The following is a 22,983-nucleotide window of genomic DNA, read 5'->3' as shown; positions in this document are numbered from 1 at the left end:
ATGGAGATTACAATGCAAATAAAAAGTACATGAACATGGGGACTGACGCCCTCTACTGACAGTGACGTCAGGACTTCGGTGCTCTATAGGAGCAAAAATTTGTAGCAAAACTACTAATTAACCCCAAAGTCCCTTTTCAACACTACACATTTATACTTGCATTCACTGAACACCATCTTGATCAAATTACCTTCGCTTTCTTCCTTCAAGTCTTCAACCTGGACGTCACTGGTGTTGAGTCTGGTCTCAAAGCCTTCAACTAGACTCTCACTAGAACTAAGTCTGGTCTCAAAGCCCTCAATCTGACTCTCACTAGCACTAATTCTGGTCTCAAAACCTACAACTTGACTCTCACTAGCACTAAGTCTGGTCTGGAGAACTTCAACTTCGCCTTCACTGGTGCTGAGTCTGGTTTGGAGGTCTTTCACGTGGCTATTGCTAGCACTCAATTTGGCAGCCATTACTGAAAAACATCACAGAGCAACATTATGTTAAACTATGAAACATTTTAAACACATTTAAGCCTGTATACCTTTACAACTTCTTCCCTCCAGCTCCATTGTGACCATGCTAACCTGTCATGAACACCTTCTGCTTTTTGGCTTCTTCCTCGCTGGTTGCCACCCTGGTCTCCATGTTCCTCACATATACCTCACTGGTGCTGAGTCTGGTTTGGAGGGCTTTCACGAGGCTATCGCTAGCACTCACTTTGGCAGCCATTACTGAAAAATATCATAGGCAAGAGCAACATTATGTTAAACTATGAAACATTTTAAACACATTTCATCATGTATACCTTTACAACCTCTTCCAGCTCCATTGTGACCATGCTAACCTGTCATGAACATCTTCTGTTCCTTGGCTTCTTCCTCGCTGGCTGCCACCCTGGTCTCCATGTTCCTCATCTTCTCTTGTTGCACCACCACCATGTCTCTAAGCTCTTTCAGCTGCCCAGAGAGGTCAGGTGTGAAGAGGGAACCTGGTTCGGCATCGCTCTGTCTCTCGCTGACCGGTCCGTTCTCTCCCGGAGCCGCAGCAGCCTCAGACAGACAGAACAGTAAAACAAGCAAAGCTACACAGCCCTTCATCCTGAAGCAGAGTCACTGTATGATATCGTGCACCTGCTTCTTATATATATCCTCTCCCTGCTCGTCCACGAACACTAGTCACGTCACCGTGCCCAGTGGAAAGTTAGTGTACGGGACACTAAATGGTGTCAAGGACCCACCTGAGAACTGCAACATGTGCTTTGATAAGACATGAATTAATGTCCTCACTCTGAAGAGAGCGGCTGTGAAAATCTTTAATGTAATCAGCTGTTGTTATTTTTAAAGAGTAATAGCGTTGTGTCATGGTGTGATGATCCCCATGAGTTTAAAATGTGTCTTGAGATATTATAGAACTGAAAGGATCAATTAAAATAGATTATTTCTCCACCAGACATAAAGCACAATGTCTCTGTCTCTGTCTAAAGGCGTTTGTGTTGAGACCAGTATTTATTCTGTCCACTGATCTGAGAACACAGAATGTCAGACAACACAAAATGTGCATCTTTTTTTTTAAAGTTCTTTCTGTTTCCATTTCTCAGTCGGTCTGTCTTAGATCATTCCACATAATTTCAAAATCTTCTTATTCAGTTCAAGCATACTTATCGTGCTTCAAATGTCAAAACATCTACAAATCAATGATTTACTATCCCTTCACAGAGCAAAGTAGCGTGCGCAGTGTGCGTGTGTGTGTGCTCATAATTATCAGTTGTTCAGGAAGGAAAGTCATCAGTGATGAAAGAGGAATGTTGTTTGATAGATGGATACCACTATCAGACAAGTTATTATGTAACAGTATAAGTTCATTTATATATATATAATGCAAAACGTTTAATACAATAGTATGATGGATAGCCACTATAAGACAAGACAAGTTCATTTATATAACGCACACAAGTCTTTCAGGGTTCTGAACCAATTAATTGTCAGTGGAAGCCCTCTGAACTGATTCAATATTAATACAAACATTTAATACGAACAAGAGAACCAGTTTGAAATGGAAAGTGTAGCTTTGCTAAGATGTGATGCTGGTACAGTAGTTGAAATAGTTTCTCCTACAATCTTTAATATTTCATGTTATGTTCTCTTTGATACAATGTCAACCAAACACCAAAAATTAAAATGGTATTCAGTCTTGTTTAGTTGTTAAATTTAAGGCTTCAACAGAAATGTTACTTTATAGCACCTTTTGTCATATTAACGGTATCTAAATATGTAAATATTTTCCCCAAAGATATAGTTTGTCACAAGGAAAACTGGGGAGAATATTTGTTGACACTGAAAATAACTTTTATACTTGGTGTTTAACCACTTAAACCCCAGCATTCCTATTCTGGGGGGAACATTCACCACAAATAGCAGATCTACAAGCTCACAGCGTCACGTTTTGGTGAGGCTGAACCCACAGTAGGCCTACAGTTTAACTCTGGTCCTAAGTATAGAAGAACCCACAGTAGGCCTACAGTTTAACTCTGGTCCTAAGTATAGAAGAACCCACAGTAGGCCTACAGTTTAACTCTGGTCCTAAGTATAGTGCTACTCAACCCGCGGCCCGGGGGCCTCATGCGGCCCCTGTTTAATGTACCTGCGGCCCGTCATGGTCATATAAAGATAATTAGTTTATATTTTCATTGTTTTGAACCAGAGTGCCTGTGTGTTTTATAAATGTTAAATAAAAGAAAAGTATTAGCAAGAGCTTGTGACTAAATAACTATTACTACTGTATAATGACTACAAAACAAATAAATGTTTTTGGACAGACATGCAGTTTTTCCGCTTGACAATATCACAGCTGCCACCCCCCCCCCCCCCCTTCATGCGTGCCTCGGCCACAAAATATACTAAAACACAGTTGCACTTGAATCTCTTATTCAATGTTATATTAGATTAGACTTTATCGTCCCAGCCTATTTACTGTATTTCCACATCAGGCCATTCTACACAGAAACACACAATAAACACAGCAGTAACACTACACAGAAACACACAATAAACACAGCAGTAACACTACACAAAAACACACAATAAACACAGCAGTAACACTACACAGAAACACACAATAAACACAGCAACACACAATAAACACAGCAGTAACACTACACAGCAACATATACAGCCTTGTATAGACTATAATCTCCATTAATGCATCCACACTTCATAGCACTTCATTGGTTTAAGACAAAACTTCTACTAAATCGAGTCCCCCACATTTGATAAAGCATCCCAATTGTGGGTCATTAGCTGTTGGTGAAAATAGAGCTTGAAGTCGTGCACAGTAGGGTGGCAGACAGTAGCAGTCTACTGTGAAGTGTGGGGGTGTGGGAATTACATTTTCCGGCTCAATCTAACGTGCAGTTTTTGCATTCTGTCACAAGCTGGTTTTAAGTTAACTATACCCTTTGGTGCAAATAGCAGATCTACAAGCTCACTTGTGCGTGCATGTGTAACTATACAGACTATTATTATGTGTTTCTTTCTTACCTTTTTCTGCTGGTGCAAACAGCAAAGCCAACGCAGACAGCTGACCACACAGACAGCTGCCACCGAGAGCAGAATGTCCACTATCTGGACGTCATGTCCACATGCTGAGCTGTGCTGTTACTGTACTTTGGTCTACCCCAAATATAAATTGACTGCTACAATAACTATAGTAATAGAGAAAATACACCATAAAAAAATACTGAAACCAGATATAATCATTAGGGAAGGTGTATGCATGTACTATGTGTACTATATGTAAACTTAATTTCTATTTTCCAGCCATTCAGTTGCAATTTTTTTCTTTTTTTCTTTTTAATTTGGGGACCCCCCACAATTATTTGACGACCCCCTGAAGTCCAGGGATATAATTACGATGCTTTATATTATAAAACACTCTGAAGTCCAGGAATATAATGATTAATTATGATGCTTCATAAAACACAAGAGTCATGAGATGAATGTTTAAATGTCTCTATGAAAATAAATGAATTCATAGAGCTGCTAATTGTATTGTATTTGCAGCCACTGTTCTGTAAAGCCTGATACTTTGGACTTGGGGGCTATTTGGGGCTTCAACGTTTGGGAACCTGCAATCTAGTGTAAAATCCCTCACTATACCACCACCTAGAGGCCATGCTGCCACCCTGCACACAATATTCTATCACTCCACTTTGTGACATACTATGTACTATGTAGGCTATGCTGTTCTTTATTTTTTTATCTTTTAAGATGTGTTCTGTCTTTTCACTTTTGTTTGCATTAAAATGAGGACAGACAGACAGACAGACAGACTAATGCTTAGATGATTTTCATTTATATTAGGATAAATGTGTGCGACAGAAGTGGGGAGGATACTTCACTTCTGCTTTATCGCATGCTCATAATCAGAGATTCCATGCTCCAGACTGTATGACGGAAGCATTTGAGAATTGCAGGAGGCAACAGTCTGGGCACACGAAGTAGACACCCCCCACAGCCCTTTGCAGAAATACTAAAGCATATTTTTCATGACTTTGAAACCATTTTTATATACTCTATATATTTTTTTTATCACTCTAATTTGGTTGGTTTATATAACATATTATGTGGTCTGATAGTTTGAATACGTAATACTGCTTATTGGCTTACTTCCTGTCTACAAGGTCTTTAAAGGAAGACTGACACGCCCCTCGGGAGCTAATAACTGCTATCAAACAATGCTATCATGATTCTGACGTCAGAGTGGCGAAAGCTTTCCCCAACGACTTCTATGCGGGCTCGCCGGGCTTGGTGGCCGTGGTAGCATAGCAACTTATGCTACTATTTTGGTGTCACATTTAGCTTGAATACTGGGTGAAAGTCTCATTAAAAAAATTATTTTTTCGCAACATTGTTCAGGTGAACTGTGTGTTTATGCTTGTTCATTGTAATAATCAATATCGCTATGATTATTTTATTTATCGCCGCGTCGCTCCGCATGACAACATAGTCTAGCCCGTCTCAGATGCAGGCTGCACACACACGGACGGACGGACGTATAGTCTCTGGTCAGGTCCCCGCATTGAACTGGGCATGTGTGTACGCACACACACACACACAGACACACAACTTTTAGCCGTGGCTATAGTGCATGACAGCGGGGAAGAGATTCCGTGCCATTGCATGTGTGTGTGTGTGTGTACACACATGCCCAGTCCCCCGTAGAGGCTCATGATCTCGTCCGCAAGACTATGCCTCGGCATAGCGATATTTATTATTACAATGAATACAAACATAAACACACTATAGTTCACTTGAACAATGTTGTGGTAACTAACTACGGTATTACAGAGTGAGAGCGAGGGTGTACATGTCAGCCTGCGGCTGAGAGGGGAAAAGAACAGTAGTCGCGCTGCTCTCACAGCGGCCAGACAACAGCAGACCGTCCGTAGTCGCGACTGTCGCGCTGCGGGGCTGAGAGGTCTCAGAGCGGGCAGACAGGGGTGTTGGCGACCGGGGGAACATGGGACTCCAGTCCAAAATTTGCGCTTGTGCTGCAGTTCCCCTAAAAAACCCCACGCCAACCTCAATTGCATTCAAACTAAGCATTTCTGGCGAAAAAATATTTTTTTTCAATTACATTTATAGCCAATATGACGCTAAATGTACCGTCAAAAACGCTAGCCTGACCTATAGCCACTTGTTGCTAGCGCCGTAGCCCCGTTTCAAACTGTTTCAAACTGTTTTCAGTCAGACCACGTGATGTGCTGTACCACCCATATTAATTTCGGGGCATGTCAGCGGACCTTTAAAGGAAAAGATTGTGTAAATATTGTATAGTTTCGCTTCCTGGCTATGGACTCGGAGCCTCCAGCTTGGTCTTGGGCTCCAACTAAGTGTTGGTGGTTGGGAAGCCTTTTCACTGGGGAGGGGAACTTTGGAACCTATAGCGTGTATTTGTAGAATTGCCCCTGTCGTCTAGTTTCCCCTGCAGCCCCCATGGCCAGTCATTTAGGATTAATAGAAGTAGGAAAAAGGGTTATATGTTATGTTTGCCTCAGTACCCCTTTCCCTGACTTATTATTCTCTTTAATATAACTATAACTAGAATATTTTGCTCAGGAAAGCGTAAAAGAAAATGAATGAATCAATGATAGCCCACCTTTCATAATAGAATGTTGAGTTGAGGAATGAATGAGCTGCAGCTAGTGCCTCCTGAGCAAATGTATTTTAAAATGTAACATTTTAGTAAGTACAGTTGAAATGTCGGCAACAAATAGATAGTTTAGAAACCCTGACGACGGCTGTGTGCTGCAACAAGTACAGTATATATTTTTAAATGCTCAGCTATGCATTAGCCATACAATACAATAAAGGCTTTTTTATTTGTTACACAAGAGTGCCCTGGTCGTTCCCTTTCTTTTCCACGTAATTCTGTAACCCAATTATAGAAGAGAACCTTGTTTTGGAATTTTACTTTTTTACTATTTTTCCCCCCTACATTATTATTATTTATAAATGTCGGAAAAATGTGTCTTAACAACTAAATCTTCCTCAACCCTATCATTAAGTCCACTTGATAAAAATCTGTTTAAATAATATGCAATTATTAAGTGTTGCATATGCATTTTTTCACCGCACACGGCGCACAGATCAGCAGGTTCATGTACATTTTGTCAATTGTTTTGCATTCATAACCGCAAAATTCTTAATTATCTCTTGAACTACAACCCCTGTGTGGAAAGTATGCTTCATGCCATGGAACCGAAACATGGACAATGAATAAGGAGTTTCAGATGATGGTAATGATGATGATTGTTATTATTGCTGTGTGGTGCACTAACTGGTTTGCCTCCGCAGCACGCAGAGCGCTGAATCAACGACAGCTGTGTGATCAGAGGGGTGGAGTTTCCAATTCATAAATGGAACTGACAGTCATTTGGGGAGAGAACTGAGAGGGGACAGATGTGATTGTGCAAATGTGATTATGCAGGGTGGCAGAGCCATAAGGAATGGAGCCAGCAGCAGCAAGGGTGGTTCTGCCGTAAGCCGACCCAGGAGCAGAGGAGAAACCGAGGCGAACCAGTGTGTGGAAGGAGCGGAGCTGACAGCCAAACCGAGACGCACCAGTGAGCGAGGGGAAACCAGACCGGTGATTGTGAGATGCTGCATGCTGAATCAACGCAGCGGTGGGGATATCCCCCGCCGTGTGTGAGTACCTTATTTTTTGCTCTTCCTGAACCTACTGTGGATTATACCAGGACTAGTTAGCCTCGGAAACCCAGACGGTGTATTCGTTTGCCTCCCGTATCTAAAAACAGTGTTTTGATGGAATTCGTTTGCCTCCCGTATCTAAAAACAGTGTTTTGATGGAATTCGTTTGCCTCCCGTATCTAAAAACAGTGTTTTGATGGAATTCGTTTGCCTCCCGTATCTAAAAACAGTGTTTTGATGGAATTCGTTTGCCTCCCGTATCTAAAAACAGTGTTTTGAGGGAATTCGTTTGCCTCCCGTATCTAAAAACATTGTTTTGATGGAATTCGTTTGCCTCCCGTATCTAAAAACAGTGTTTTGAGGGAATTCGTTTGCCTCCCGTATCTAAAAACAGTGTTTTGATGGAATTCGTTTGCCTCCCGTATCTAAAAACAGTGTTTTGATGGAATTCGTTTGCCTCCCGTATCTAAAAACAGTGTTTTGATGGAATTCGTTTGCCTCCCGTATCTAAAAACAGTGTTTTGATGGAATTCGTTTGCCTCCCGTATCTAAAAACAGTGTTTTGATGGAATTCGTTTGCCTCCCGTATCTAAAAACAGTGTTTTGATGGAATTCGTTTGCCTCCCGTATCTAAAAACAGTGTTTTGATGGAATTCGTTTGCCTCCCGTATCTAAAAACAGTGTTTTGATGGAATTCGTTTGCCTCCCGTATCTAAAAACAGTGTTTTGATGGAATTCGTTTGCCTCCCGTATCTAAAAACAGTGTTTTGATGGAATTCGTTTGCCTCCCGTATCTAAAAACAGTGTTTTGATGGAATTCGTTTGCCTCCCGTATCTAAAAACAGTGTTTTGATGGAATTCGTTTGCCTCCCGTATCTAAAAACAGTGTTTTGATGGAATTCGTTTGCCTCCCGTATCTAAAAACAGTGTTTTGATGGAATTCGTTTGCCTCCCGTATCTAAAAACAGTGTTTTGATGGAATTCGTTTGCCTCCCGTATCTAAAAACAGTGTTTTGATGGAATTCGTTTGCCTCCCGTATCTAAAAACAGTGTTTTGAGGGAATTAGTTTGCCTCCCGTATCTAAAAACAGTGTTTTGAGGGAATTAGTTTGCCTCCCGTATCTAAAAACAGTGTTTTAAAGGAATTCGTTTGCCTCCCGTGTCTAAAAACAGTGTTTTGATGGAATTCGTTTGCCTCCCGTGTCTAAAAACAGTGTTTTGATGGAATTCGTTTGCCTCCCGTATCTAAAAACAGTGTTTTGATGGAATTCGTTTGCCTCCCGTATCTAAAAACAGTGTTTTGATGGAATTCGTTTGCCTCCCGTATCTAAAAACAGTGTTTTGATGGAATTCGTTTGCCTCCCGTATCTAAAAACAGTGTTTTGATGGAATTCGTTTGCCTCCCGTATCTAAAAACAGTGTTTTGATGGAATTCGTTTGCCTCCCGTATCTAAAAACAGTGTTTTGATGGAATTCGTTTGCCTCCCGTATCTAAAAACAGTGTTTTGATGGAATTCGTTTGCCTCCCGTATCTAAAAACAGTGTTTTGATGGAATTCGTTTGCCTCCCGTATCTAAAAACAGTGTTTTGATGGAATTCGTTTGCCTCCCGTATCTAAAAACAGTGTTTTGATGGAATTCGTTTGCCTCCCGTATCTAAAAACAGTGTTTTGATGGAATTCGTTTGCCTCCCGTATCTAAAAACAGTGTTTTGATGGAATTCGTTTGCCTCCCGTATCTAAAAACAGTGTTTTGAGGGAATTAGTTTGCCTCCCGTATCTAAAAACAGTGTTTTGAGGGAATTAGTTTGCCTCCCGTATCTAAAAACAGTGTTTTAAAGGAATTCGTTTGCCTCCCGTGTCTAAAAACAGTGTTTTGATGGAATTCGTTTGCCTCCCGTGTCTAAAAACAGTGTTTTGATGGAATTCGTTTGCCTCCCGTATCTAAAAACAGTGTTTTGATGGAATTCGTTTGCCTCCCGTATCTAAAAACAGTGTTTTGATGGAATTCGTTTGCCTCCCGTATCTAAAAACAGTGTTTTGATAGAATTCGTTTGCCTCCCGTATCTAAAAACAGTGTTTTGAGGGAATTCGTTTGCCTCCCGTATCTAAAAACAGTGTTTTGAGGGAATTCGTTTGCCTCCCGTATCTAAAAACAGTGTTTTGAGGGAATTCGTTTGCCTCCCGTATCTAAAAACAGTGTTTTGAGGGAATTCGTTTGCCTCCCGTATCTAAAAACAGTGTTTTGATGGAATTCGTTTGCCTCCCGTATCTAAAAACAGTGTTTTGATGGAATTCGTTTGCCTCCCGTATCTAAAAACATTGTTTTGAGGGAATTCGTTTGCCTCCCGTATCTAAAAACATTGTTTTGATGGAATTCGTTTGCCTCCCGTATCTAAAAACAGTGTTTTGAGGGAATTCGTTTGCCTCCCGTATCTAAAAACAGTGTTTTGATGGAATTCGTTTGCCTCCCGTATCTAAAAACAGTGTTTTGATGGAATTCGTTTGCCTCCCGTATCTAAAAACAGTGTTTTGATGGAATTCGTTTGCCTCCCGTATCTAAAAACAGTGTTTTGATGGAATTCGTTTGCCTCCCGTATCTAAAAACAGTGTTTTGATGGAATTCGTTTGCCTCCCGTATCTAAAAACAGTGTTTTGATGGAATTCGTTTGCCTCCCGTATCTAAAAACAGTGTTTTGATGGAATTCGTTTGCCTCCCGTATCTAAAAACAGTGTTTTGATGGAATTCGTTTGCCTCCCGTATCTAAAAACAGTGTTTTGATGGAAGTCGTTTGCCTCCCGTATCTAAAAACAGTGTTTTGAGGGAATTCGTTTGCCTCCCGTATCTAAAAACAGTGTTTTGATGGAATTCGTTTGCCTCCCGTATCTAAAAACAGTGTTTTGATGGAATTCGTTTGCCTCCCGTATCTAAAAACAGTGTTTTGATGGAATTCGTTTGCCTCCCGTATCTAAAAACAGTGTTTTGATGGAATTCGTTTGCCTCCCGTATCTAAAAACAGTGTTTTGAGGGAATTCGTTTGCCTCCCGTATCTAAAAACAGTGTTTTGATGGAATTCGTTACCATCGTAATACCGGTGTGTGTGTGTGTGTATATATATATATATATATAAACAGCCTGTAAATAAAATAAGAGAAACCCAGCTTCTAAATGATCTGAAACCCTTTAGTTTTTGTGGTAAAAGTGCTCAAACTTTCTTCTTTCCTACCTTGATCTCTCCTAACCCCCCCCATGATGGTACTGTATGCACAGAAAATAATTTCACCCACTTTTTTACTTGCGATACTGTGACAAATAAAGTTGATTATGAAGATAATGTGGAAAATGGTTGAAAATATGCTCCATTAACATTGGTGTGGCTTTTACAGTTATTGGGCATGTTCGACAATGTATGCATTTGTGCAAGTTTTGGTTTGTTCCAAAAGTTCCGCCTACCACACCACCGTCATAGGCTAACCGGAAGTCCATATTTGGGCAACGGTTTGTGCTACACCTATGCTCACATCATAGCCAGTTTATATATGAGATGAGAGATTCAATTTATTGTCAATGTACAGTACAAGTACAGCACAGCGAAAAGTATTTTCCCATCTCACCAACAGTCAGTAAGGAGGATACATTAAGTACAGTAGTAACAGTAGTTATTTATATAAATTATATAAATATAGGCATATAACTTTCTACAACTTATATCGTATATCCACTTATACGAATAGTCACTAAAGTCTTGTTTTTCACTTTACTTACATTAATAGGTATAATGCCTGAAGCAACTAAAGTCCAGAGCGGGAGGAGGGGGCCATATGCGGACCGCGACAAGCCTGCCCAGATCAGGTTCAATAATATATCTCAAGCGAAAGCTATCGCAGATGCCATCAGAACCAGCCTTGGACCCAAGGGCATGGATAAGATGATCCAGGATGGGAAAGGTGATGTTACCATTACCAATGATGGTGCCACCATCCTGAAAAAGATGCAGGTGCTCCACCCTGCAGCGAGAATGCTTGTAGAGCTCTCCAAAGCCCAGGACATCGAGGCTGGAGATGGCACAACCTCTGTGGTGGTTATCGCTGGAGCCCTGCTCGACCAGGCCTGTTCCAAACTGCTCCAGAAGGGCATCCACCCGACCATCATCTCTGAGTCCTTCCAGAAAGCCGTGGACAAGGCGGTCGAGGTGCTGACAGACATGAGCTCGCCGGTGCAGCTGAGTGACCGCCAGAGTCTGATCAACAACGCCACCACCTCTCTCTGCTCCAAGGTGGTGTCCCAGTATTCCAAGTTGCTGGCACCCATGAGCGTAGACGCCATGATGAGGGTTATAGACCCGGCCACTGCTACCAACGTGGACCTGCGTGACATCCACATCATCAAGAAGCTTGGCGGGACCGTTGATGACTGTGAGCTTGTAGATGGCTTGGTGCTGACACAGAGGGTGGTCACCAGCATTCCCCGCGTGGAGAAGGCAAAGATCGGCCTGATCCAGTTCTGCTTGTCCGCTCCCAAAACGGACATGGACAACCAGATTGTGGTGTCTGACTACACCCAGATGGACCGCGTGCTGAGAGAGGAGCGCACCTACACCCTCACCCTGTGCAAACACATCAAGAAGTCAGGCTGCAACGTCCTGCTCATCCAGAAGTCTATCCTCAGAGATGCACTGAGTGAGCTGGCCGTGCATTTCCTCACCAAAATGAAGATCATGGTCATCAAGGACATTGAGAGGGAGAACATTGAGTTCATCTGCAAGACTATTGGAACAAAGCCTGTCGCCCACATTGACCATTTCACACCAGATATGCTGGGCACAGCCGAGTTGGCAGAAGAGGTGAGTCTGGATGGTTCTGGCAGGCTGGTCAAGATCACAGGTTGCGCCAGTCCTGGTAAGACCGTAACCATTGTGGTGCGTGGCTCCAATAAGCTGGTGATCGATGAGGCCGAGCGCTCCATCCACGACGCCCTGTGCGTCATCCGCTGCCTGGTCAAGAAGAAGGCTGTGATCGCCGGCGGTGGGGCGCCAGAGATCGAGTTGGCCTACCGGCTGGCAGAATACTCCCGCACCCTGGCGGGCATGGAGGCCTACTGCGTGCGTGCCTACGCCGACGCCCTGGAAGTGATCCCCTCCACGCTGGCGGAGAACGCCGGGCTGAACCCCATATCGACCGTCACGGAGCTCCGCAACAGGCACGCCCAGGGGGAGAAGGGCGCTGGCATCAACGTCCGCAAGGGCGGCATCTCCAACATGCTGGAGGAGCAGGTGGTTCAGCCTCTGTTGGTGTCCATCAGCGCGCTGACTCTGTCCACGGAGACGGTGCGCTGCATCCTCAAGATCGACGATGTGGTGGGGACCGTATATTAAGAGCTTCTGATCCTAGTCAGGTGATGTGGTGGGGACCGTATATTAAGAGCTTCTGATCCTAGTCAGGTGATGTGGTGGGGACCGTATATTAAGAGCTTCTGATCCTAGTCAGGTCCTGTCATTAACCCTTTAACCCTCCCTTAACCCATTTAGAAGTGAGGCCAATTTAAAGAAATATATACGAAAAAATGTGAACAATGTTTGGAAAATGTTCAATAATTTATGCTTTTTTTTGTACATAAATCTTCTCTTTTGGGGATCCCTGGAACAAAATATTCCAGAATTGTCAAAAATATCTGAAATCCTTTGTCAACCTGCAAGCTCAAAATGCTGTGAGCACTTGTACATCAGACTTAAGCCTCCCATACACTACAAGACAACACTTTGACAAGAGTTTTTTTTTATATATTTCTAAAAGCTGGTCTCTTAAAAATCTCAAAAAACCTTGTCCGGACTCTTGTAGTGCATTGGACCGCTATCTGCCTGTCCAGATGTCCTCTTTATTACAAAAGTAAAATAATATACGTTTTGTATTTTGCTATTTAAATAATATAGGAGCACAATGAAGCACAATGAAGGACCAGATTCAACATACAACGCATCCCCTTCAAAGAAAGTAAGCAGTGTTCAGAGGTTTCAGGTTTTTTTTAAAGAGATATTTAGCATTCTTGCGTTCATGTTTCATTCTGTATGTTAGTCATTGTAGAGCAGGTGGTGCCGTTACGAGGACAGACGAGGAAACAGGCTTGTGGCCGACCACGACTGCAGAGCTGAAGTCTGACAAGGAGGACAAGTAGGACCGCATCATGAATGGTAAATAGTGCATTTATATAGCGTCTTTATCCAAGCTTTACATAGATTATGTATTACATTCACCCATTTACACACACATTCATGCACAGCCACACAAAGCACCAACCTGCTCCTCAGGAGCAATTAGGGGTTCGGCGTCTTTCTTAAGGACACTTCCACTCTAACTCTGGGGGAACCAGTGCTCGAACTCGGAACCTTCCACTTTCCAAGCAACCACTCTACCACTGAGCCACTGCCGCCCGTCAGTGCCTAGGGCTGCCGCCACTGCTGGCCCTCTACACTGTACACAATACACATTGAACCAAATGGACCCTTATGGGGCCCATTTGTTTCTGTTTGAACACTCAGTCACAGACCCATAAGGGTCCACTTGGAACCCCCTCAAGGAACCCTGAGGGTCCCCCCGACCCCACTTTCAAGAACCACCCCCGTAGAGACCATCTGAAAGTTGTGCAGAACTGTATGTTCCAGGAGCTCCAGAAGAGCAGAGAGATGGACTGTCATCCCACTCATCACTAGTGTTGTATGAGGGAGATTATAACAGCTAGTTATTAGAGCCATTACGTTGTCTATTTATGTCTTGAGGGGTGCTAGCCCCTCCTATGCCCAGCTTAGTGTGTCTGTGTGTACCCCATAGCAATGATTTTATTGGCTGAGGGCTTAAAAGTTAAAGGTACATTCAGTGATTTCACTTAATTCAAATATCACTTATTTTTTTGTGCAGGATAGAGAGGGGCCAATCATGATCGAGCGGTTGTGGGCCTTGGTATGCATGCTGAATGCAAAAGTGTGGGAAGAAAAGTTAAGGCGCGTCTCAAGATTTGCCATTGACAATGAACGGAGAAATTCGGTCAAAATTCCGCTAATTATGTAGCCTAAACGAGCAAATCAGCTAACCAATCACAGGCAACAGGCATTCTGATTGGCCAGTATGAGATGAAGGAAGGGGACTTGGAGGGGAGCTACAGTAGTAGAAGTGCGTTGAAGTCGAATGCTCCCACAGCAAAGCCACTTAATTGCAGCTCCTGGTGGAAGTTTTATTTGAAATGTTTGTTTATGGCTTTCGTCTTTTTTTATATTTTAAAGAGGGGCGGACAGTAAGTTGACAGGAGTCAGCAGTAGGTCGGCCAATCAGAGCGCGAGTTGGCAGCTTGCTGTTTATGTCGTTGGTCAATTTGACCCTTTGGATCGCCTCCTTGTGTTGGTGGTGTTGCTGTGCGCTCTGCTTATGCACAAGTAGGCCATTCATGGCCAACTTGTGTGCAAAGCGCAAGTTGGCAGCTCGACAGAGTGCATTTCTAATTTGTTATGTTTTGTCATGTTTTATTTATGAGTCAGTTTATAAGAAATGCTGCTAAGTGGGAGCTTATTAATGTTGCATTTGATAGAACAAAACATTTGAGGGCATAGTATTTTGTTAATTATTTTAAAAGTTTTGGTTCAATTTAAGAACCAAAACCAAAAAAGAAAACATACGCATACGCATCTGTAGCACTACCTGACTGATAGCATTACTTGCACACTCTGCTTGCGCAAGTAATTATGTTAAATAGGAGCTCCCTGCACTTATACAAGTTTTTTGAGGGTCTATATTCAGCTGTGGTGTAGATTTTTGTCACAAATTCAATTCTGAATTGATTCCATTTTGACAATTAAAACAATTATAATTTAAATGACTCTTTTTTTAAATATCGGCTACGGTCTCTTTGATCACTACTAATTGGTATAGGCCATGACAAACTCATATCGGTTGATTTTGGGGTTTGCACCTGCCTAAAATTATCTAACAGTGCAAAGAATATTATATAGGCTACTTTGCACTGTTGATGTTTGCATAATACTGTGCAAATATTAAAGTTGTCATAGTTGAAATTGTGTTTATTTTCTACATGACTAGAGTTAAATGCTGCAATTTGTAAAAATGTCAAAATATTACTATTGTCATTGAAGTGGGACTCACAAAATGTGGCTGGGCCCCATCTAAAAGACCACCCCTGGGCCCCGGGACCCATTACATTGAAAACCTATTTACATGTCCTGTCCCAGACTCCAGTGGACGGCCGATGTTTGGAAGCAGCTGCTATCACAGATCTACTACTGAAGGGAAAACCTGGGAGGAAAGTAGGGAGCAATGTCTCAAGACACACCTGGTGGTCATCAACAGTGAAGAACAGGTTAGTGGACCTGTGAGTGTGCGCAACCAGGTGTCCATCATTCACATTTTGCATGTGATGTAATTCCGTGATTATAGTGAAAACTACTAACATCAGAGGGCTGATGTGTAGTTGACTAGTTGTCTATATTGCATTACTGTAAACATTTGTGGTTTACAAAATGCCCTGGACTTGACACCCTATAAGCACCACTGTGCCTCGGCACACCGTTGGCACTGTAATGTCTACACTACCAGTGTCACCACCATTTTGCTAACTGTGCTATTACATTGTGTTTATATTTGATTGTATCGATATGAACTGTGCTATGATATTAGGCATCTGGTGTAAGTCAGAGCGTTTATTCAACTGGTGTCTACAATACTACCACTAGGTGTCAGTGTCGGCGTGCGTGACAATGGCCCAGACTTTGATTCTCTGATGGATGAGAGTTCCTGGGTGGTTATATCAGAGCTTTGACCTTGACTCTAGATTTACTCTTACATGTTTTAATGGTGCATAAACTACTAGAACCAAAGGTGGAGGATTTTTCACGAGCGGTGTTGTAAGGACGGTGAAACCACGCCCCTCTATCAAATCTATATAACAAACATAAATATGAATTAGATATACCTACCTTGCATACATAGAACAGAGTGAGAAAATATGTAATGAGTGGCACCAAACATTTATTTTCTACCAAGAAATTAAGCGACACATTTATACCTTAGAGCTGTTGTGTGGAAATAATTTTAAAAAGTGTTGAGGGCTTTGTTAGAGTACCCGTCGTACCGGTCTGCCTTTGGTTCCCATATATGCTCCCTCATGTCCTTTGACTGTCCCTTTTATGTCCATATATGGAGATCTCTTTATAAAATGTCCCCTTCTCAAAGAACTTTAAATTAATCACCATAGCAACGTTCTTATAGCGGCACCATATTTGGACATGGCTCGTGACATCACACTACACTATATATAATGTCTTTATTCAATGACCTTGCACATCATTTGCGCAACATATTAAAGCTACATATAATACATGACTAATCTATGCAATATTTTAAAAACGGCTTGCTACGGGTAGCTTATTAGGAAGACGTCAAATACATAACAGCAGTGTTCCAGTATTTTTTCAGTGTTAGCATTATTATTTTCAAAATGGTGAACATGGAGAATCAGCTCTACGGCCTGAAGTTTGCTGCCAAAGAACTTCAGCGTAATTCAAAGAAATGTGAAAAAGAGGAAAAAGCAGAGAAGGCCAAAATCAAGAAGGCAATCCAAAAAGGAAATGACGACGTGGCCAGGATCCACGCGGAGAACGCCATTAGACAGAAGACCCAGTCACTCAACTACCTGCGAATGAGCCATCGAGTCGATGCGGTTACAGTAAGGGTCCAAACTGCAATCACCATGAACAAGGTCACGAGGTCTATGGCGGGAGTGGTGACGGGCATGGGCGCCACGCTGAAGACCATGAACCTGGAAAAGATCTCGGCTCTCATGGAAAGATTTGAAAGTCAGTTTGAGACGCTGGATGTTCAGACGGCCCACATGGAGGACACCATGAGTAGCACGACGACACTTTCAACGCCACAGCATCAGGTGGAGTCACTGATGCTAGAGATGGCCGACGAGGCGGGATTGGATCTGAACATTCAGCTGCCGCAGGGGCAGACGGCCCCCATCAGCAGCTCTGTGGCTTCTGCAGATCAGGATGAACTGTCTCAACGGCTCGCCAGGCTCCGAGCCCAATTATAGGGAAGAAAGGGAGACTTTGGTCGTTTGATGATAACTAAGAGATACAAGTGAACTGTGCATTGCATTACGTTATATTGTTGAGGCCGGGGCACTAGCCCCTCCAACGTCTGGCTTTGGCAGCCAAGTCTATGGACTTTTAACATTTAAGCAATGATTTCATGTGGCAGCCACAGTGGGTGCGCAGCGACGGCTCCAGAACATTGTGACTGGGGGTGCTATGGAGGTGCTGGCTATTTAGAGGGGGGGCTAATGAATCTTGGTTTACATAGAAGTCAGTAAATTTGACTTGTTTGGAGGGGGGGCTTAGGGGGGGATAAGCCTCCACCAGAGGGGGCTAAAGCCCCCCCTTGCCCTCGCCCCTGGAGCTTCACTTCACACAAGTGATTACTCCATTACAGTTAGTCTGGGAAATGGGGTTGGCCTATATCTTGGAAAGAAGATAAATTATACAAGGCAATTGGTCCCAAATCTGGCAATTCCGACATGCCCGAGCAACTTTACGCCACACCAAGCACTACACTCCCTCTAAGGCCTCTGGCCTTACCAGATGGTTCTACAGACCTGAATATATAGCCTACCGGTATTTGCATCGCAACTTCCCGTCTTTGCATTGACTTTGTATATAATCGCGCCACTCCAACCAACCGAGTCTGAACACACCATAATTATGAATTCTAAGCAAACACTTTTTTTTGTACCCCAACAACACAGACACTTGCGTTTGATGTAGTATTTAGTTACCTTGCTTTCTGCAAATCGATCTGGATAAAGAGTATCTGCAAATGCCTAAATTGTACATTGTACTCTAGTGTCACTCTATACTCTTTCCTTTACACGTTGAGTGGTATGAAGCATGTCCACATTGACTTGGCCAGTGTGTGCATGATTGGAAAAAACACCATTGATTACAGTTCTTCAGTCTGGACATTTCTCCAATCATCATCCTTAACATTAATAAAGCATTGCATTATTGCATGCAGGGCACAGTTGTCAAAAATAAAGCATTGCATTGCATTATTTCATTCAGGGCACAGTTGTCAAAAATAAAGCATTGCATTGCATTATTTCATTCAGGGCACAGTTGTCAAAAATAAAGCATTGCATTGCATTATTTCATGCACGGCACAGGAGTCATACACTGTTTTCAATCACAAGCCTCTTACCTCTTGCATGACTCAAATGTTTGAAAGTGTGCATGGCTATGAATGGCTATGAAGCCCCCACAACATCTGCAGCCTCCAAGAAAAGTAAATTAATAAAGAGAGCAGAGAGATAAAATAAATAAAATACAGTACAATAAGGGATTGGATCGTCTCACTGACCATCACAGGGCTTTCTTTCTCTTCCTCTTTCAATCGGTTTGTTACATCTGGTTTGCAAATTATCTCGCTCTTCAGTCAGGTGTGCATATATAGGAACAATGTTTATCAAATAAACCAAGGTAAAGCACTGCATTTTAATGATTAAAAAAAAATAGCAGACCTACAAGTTCGTAGTGCGCCACTCTGTGGCGCGCTACGAACCATAACGTCCCAAAATACCTACGCTCACAATGTCGCAGATTTAGAAAGATTCCGTGTAGAGGGAAATGAGGAGGGGACCAAGTATACTCCCCCGGGGGGGACCCTATAGTCAACTAATTACATACAGAGTTGGGACAAATACGTGTTTTGTGGTCCTAAAACGCAAGGATGTTCCAACCAGTTCCTTTCCCCTCAATCACGTGCCCCAGCTGACCAATTAAGGGGAGGCCATATAGAGACTAGTAGTTCGATCTACTTTTGATGCTTTAAGCTTTTGTGTGACGCTGTATAATATGATCAAGTATGGCATTCAGATTCATTCCCGAAAAGGTTAGAATATGGAGATGGGAGGTTTCTGCCCGTGAGCAACTATGAAAAAAATCCATTAAAAAAAGATTTAGATTTGTGTGATTTCATGGTTTCTTGCGGCACATTCTATCAGCCTTGTGGACTTCCAAAGTGTTTCTCACAGACTAGAGGTCACAGCAGTGGTTATGTGGACTTCCAAAGTGTTTCTCACAGACTAGAGGTCACAGCAGTGGTTCCAGAGGAATCCACATTCTATCAGCCTTGTGGACTTCCAAAGTGTTTCTCACAGACTAGAGGTCACAGCAGTGGTTCCAAAGTGTTTCTCACAGACTAGAGGTCACAGCAGTGGTTCCAGAGGAATCCACATTCTATCAGCCTTGTGGACTTCCAAAGTGTTTCTCACAGACTAGAGGTCACAGCAGTGGTTCCAAAGTGTTTCTCACAGACTAGAGGTCACAGCAGTGGTTCCAGAGGAATCCGCTGATGGATCTGTGTTCATAATGGGCGTGCTGCTTCATTGGCCGACATCGGTTAGCAGGCCATTTAGCATCAGCCGTCTCTCTCCATTTAGCTGCAATGCTTATCACTTGTCACTGTCGGGCAGAGACCTCATATATCCACATTTCAACTCTCTTTTCCCCCGAAACTTAACGCATTAAGACCTGAGGCCGATTCAATGTATACTAAATCCTAAGAGTTTTATGAAGTACGTGCTGTATGTTTCTATATCATTTTCATGTCAATGACTCCCAAAGTTATAGGACTATGTATTTGGCTATTTTTGAATCGCCAATATATCACTGCCGATATCACACTTTCATTCCCTTTCCCGGAAAGTAAATGGTTTTGGATATATAACGGCGGCTACGTTGTCACAAATGACCCGTATATCCGTAGACTCAGAGCATAAATACAACTAACTCTCACACTGGACTATTAATCGGACTCATGGCCCTTGACCACCACAGAGACACACACCCATCGAACTGTAGTTCCATATGCATCCACAGAGTGTCAGTAAGTCCATGGATGATACCGCAATGTGGTTGCTATTAGGACAAGGCCTTGTCACAAACATGCATGCGCACACGCACGCACACATGAGTCAGACACTGTAGAGTAGACAACCACCAGCACCTCTCTTCTGTTATGTGTTTTGTAGCAGAGGGGGGGATCAGGTGCCACCCAGTGCCATGGCATCGGGGGGGGCCTCAGGCTGTTAACAGAATACCGGGTCTGCCCTGGAGCCACAGATCAAAGAATATCACCATTTAACTTCAGACACGATTTCCTGCTCATTTCACCTCGCCGCGGATTTCATTTAATCAGCCTGGAATTATGTCAAGGTCCCCCACCTTCATCTCCACCGCAGGGTCCCTCTCTCTTTATCTGTCTTTTTCTCACTCCTTTTCTGTGCCTGTCACTCCCTGAGTTGCATCTCTCTCTCTCTCTCTCTCTCTCTCTCTCTCTCGGGTGAATGGGGTGCACTCTCTCTCTCTCGCTTCCAGGATCAGGTATAATTTCTGTTGAGATAAAACCATCCGATGCGGTTTCTTCTTTTCAGTGCTGAAATCAAATCCACCTCGCCGTGGTAACATGGAGTGTCAGTGCTGTCTTTGATCATGGAGCGCATTCCCCCTTTCCAAGCCCCGGCCTAATTTGACTGTTCTTATCATCTCTTCTTCATGCTGCCACTTACATAGGAAAGGCCTGGGGGGGTTGTTGCATTCCCCAGTTAGATTTGGTATATGATCAAATGATCAAATGCTCTCGGTGAAAAATAAAGGTGTGTGTTATGTGTTATCTTAAAGCACTGTCCATTCCAAGAAAAATATAACTAGAAATGCACTCGAGCTTCCAACTTGCGCTTTGTATACACAAGTTGGCCTACTTGTGCGCAAGCAGAGCGCAGAGAAACGCCACCAACACAAGGAGGCGATCCAAAGGGTCAAAGGGGCCACCGACGTATGCAGCAAGCTGCCAACTCGCGCTCGCTCTGATTGGCCGAGCGACGCACCGACGTACGCACGCAGCGCCCTGATTGGCCGAGGGTGTCACCGACATACGCAGCCGAAAACAGTATTTGTGCACGCTCTGCTCACGCAAGTAATTACGTCACCATCAACAGCCAATTAGGGACCACCGAGGACAGGCCTAGATACCATACATACGCAACCGACCACTACTTGCACGCTCTACGTTCGCAAGTAATAATAATAATAGAAAAAATATATATATTGGGTGGTGCACGCCGGCCCACCACAGCGCAGGTTATATGGATTCGAATCCATTGCGGTGCATCTGGCTTTGTCGAGCGTCTAACACGTATTGACCGTGTTCGGGGGAGGGTAGTCGCGGGCAGGGAGAGTGATATTTGTCATTGCACGTACAGTACTCGTACGGGCTGGGGCAGCACCCGTCAGCAGGGAGTGTTGGGGCGGGAGGAGTAGGACGAAAGCTCTACGTCAGGGGTGCCCATAAGGTAGATCATGATCTACCAGTAGATCACTTGACATGCCCTTAAAGAATATTTAAATTAAAAATAAGAAATATATATTTTTTAGCATATGCCACTTAAATTAAGGTTGCTTGATTTATTTACATCAAAAGGGCATATGAGCTCAAACACACTATTCAACATTTTAGTTTTGAGATGTTGATATTGATTTTGTATTCATCTTTAGGACCCCAAATCACACCTTAGAAAACATGAGTGTCTATTTCAATGGTATATATATATTTTCGGTGGGTAGATTTTGTCTAGCTCGTCAATTTGAAAGTAGATCTCATGTCAAAAATGTGTGGGCACCCCTGCGCTACGTCCTCCCGGTGGGGGCTCCTCACTGGCAGGTGAGTCAGCAGGATACAACAGCAGTGACAACACAGAGCTCTCTGGGGAGATTGGCTAAGTTGGGGAGAGAATAGGAAAAAAAGAGTCACTTTCAGAGTGATTTGATGACCAATAGAAACAATGACAGTGTGGAGGATTGATTGATTGATTTATTTAGTGATCATGAAATAAAATATGTCCCATATAACCTACATCCCATCATAATAAAGGATAATTTAACAAAGCTTACAGCTTGTTTCCATTGCTTCCACCTTAGTATGAGGTGTGTATGATGATATGTAGTACATGTGGTGCTGGTGAGTGCATGAAATGTATAGTCCATGCATGATGTGCTTGATTGATTGAATACTTTTTTAGACATTAATGTAAACAGCACAGAGTACAGTCAGTCAAACACGAAAGGATTGCACCAAAAAAAGTAATTGCGGTATTCGGGTCCTATGTACTGTATTCAATTCATTAACATAAGGGAGAAGTGATCATTTCCTGTCCTTTAGGCCTACTGAAAGGTGGTCTTTCTATTTTAAAGGAAGCCAGTGATCTGCACTTTTTAAGGGAAGGGGTCAGGGCATTCCACGCTTGGGTGGCAGTGCTGTAGGAGAATTTTCCCACGTTTGTTTTATAAGTGGGTGGTACCAGATCGTTGCTCTGCTAACGTGTCCTTGGGCACATAATGAAGAATCCATATTACATGGTAGGCCTACATATCTGAAAACTCCATTATGGTCATCTTTATTACAGCCCTTAAGTCACCTTCTCTCCGTCAATCATCCAGAATGTAACGTGTGAACAAACAGCATTTAATAGTACTAAAGTACCCATCATCAAGCTGAACACTGTCACGTTGATAAGTCTGAGGAATGTCACGAGGCAGCCCGTGCCCTATATATATATATATTGTACAAATGACATTGTTATTATTCCACACAATGATTGCAAAAGGTTTAAATATGTTTATATTTGTATTGACACTGAGGTTGCATTATTTGTCACCTGTCTCCCCT

At 42.8% G+C, this 22,983-nt stretch overlaps 2 protein-coding genes across 2 annotated transcripts; both read left to right on the top strand.

The window, feature by feature from the left end:
- Window positions 1-10,976: 10,976 nt before the first annotated feature.
- Window positions 10,977-12,572, top strand: LOC308328368 (T-complex protein 1 subunit delta-like; the record flags this gene model as incomplete). The annotated part of the gene is made up of 1 exon (XM_080782144.1): window positions 10,977-12,572. One exon carries the CDS (start codon window positions 10,977-10,979, stop codon window positions 12,570-12,572), a length of 1,596 nt encoding a protein of 531 aa, XP_080638270.1.
- A 4,124-nt stretch (window positions 12,573-16,696) lies between these two features.
- On the top strand, window positions 16,697-17,296 carry LOC308327858 (charged multivesicular body protein 1b-like; the record flags this gene model as incomplete). Its single annotated transcript, XM_080781426.1, has 1 exon — window positions 16,697-17,296. One exon carries the CDS (start codon window positions 16,697-16,699, stop codon window positions 17,294-17,296), a length of 600 nt encoding a protein of 199 aa, XP_080637552.1.
- Between the last annotated feature and the right edge of the window lie 5,687 nt (window positions 17,297-22,983).

This window comes from Protomyctophum bolini (genome assembly GCF_963924005.1).
Source record: "Protomyctophum bolini genome assembly, chromosome: 14".
Classification (NCBI taxonomy): Eukaryota; Metazoa; Chordata; class Actinopteri; order Myctophiformes; family Myctophidae; genus Protomyctophum; species Protomyctophum bolini.
Note: the sequence above shows the minus strand (reverse complement) of the source record. Positions and strands in the feature narration are given on the sequence as shown.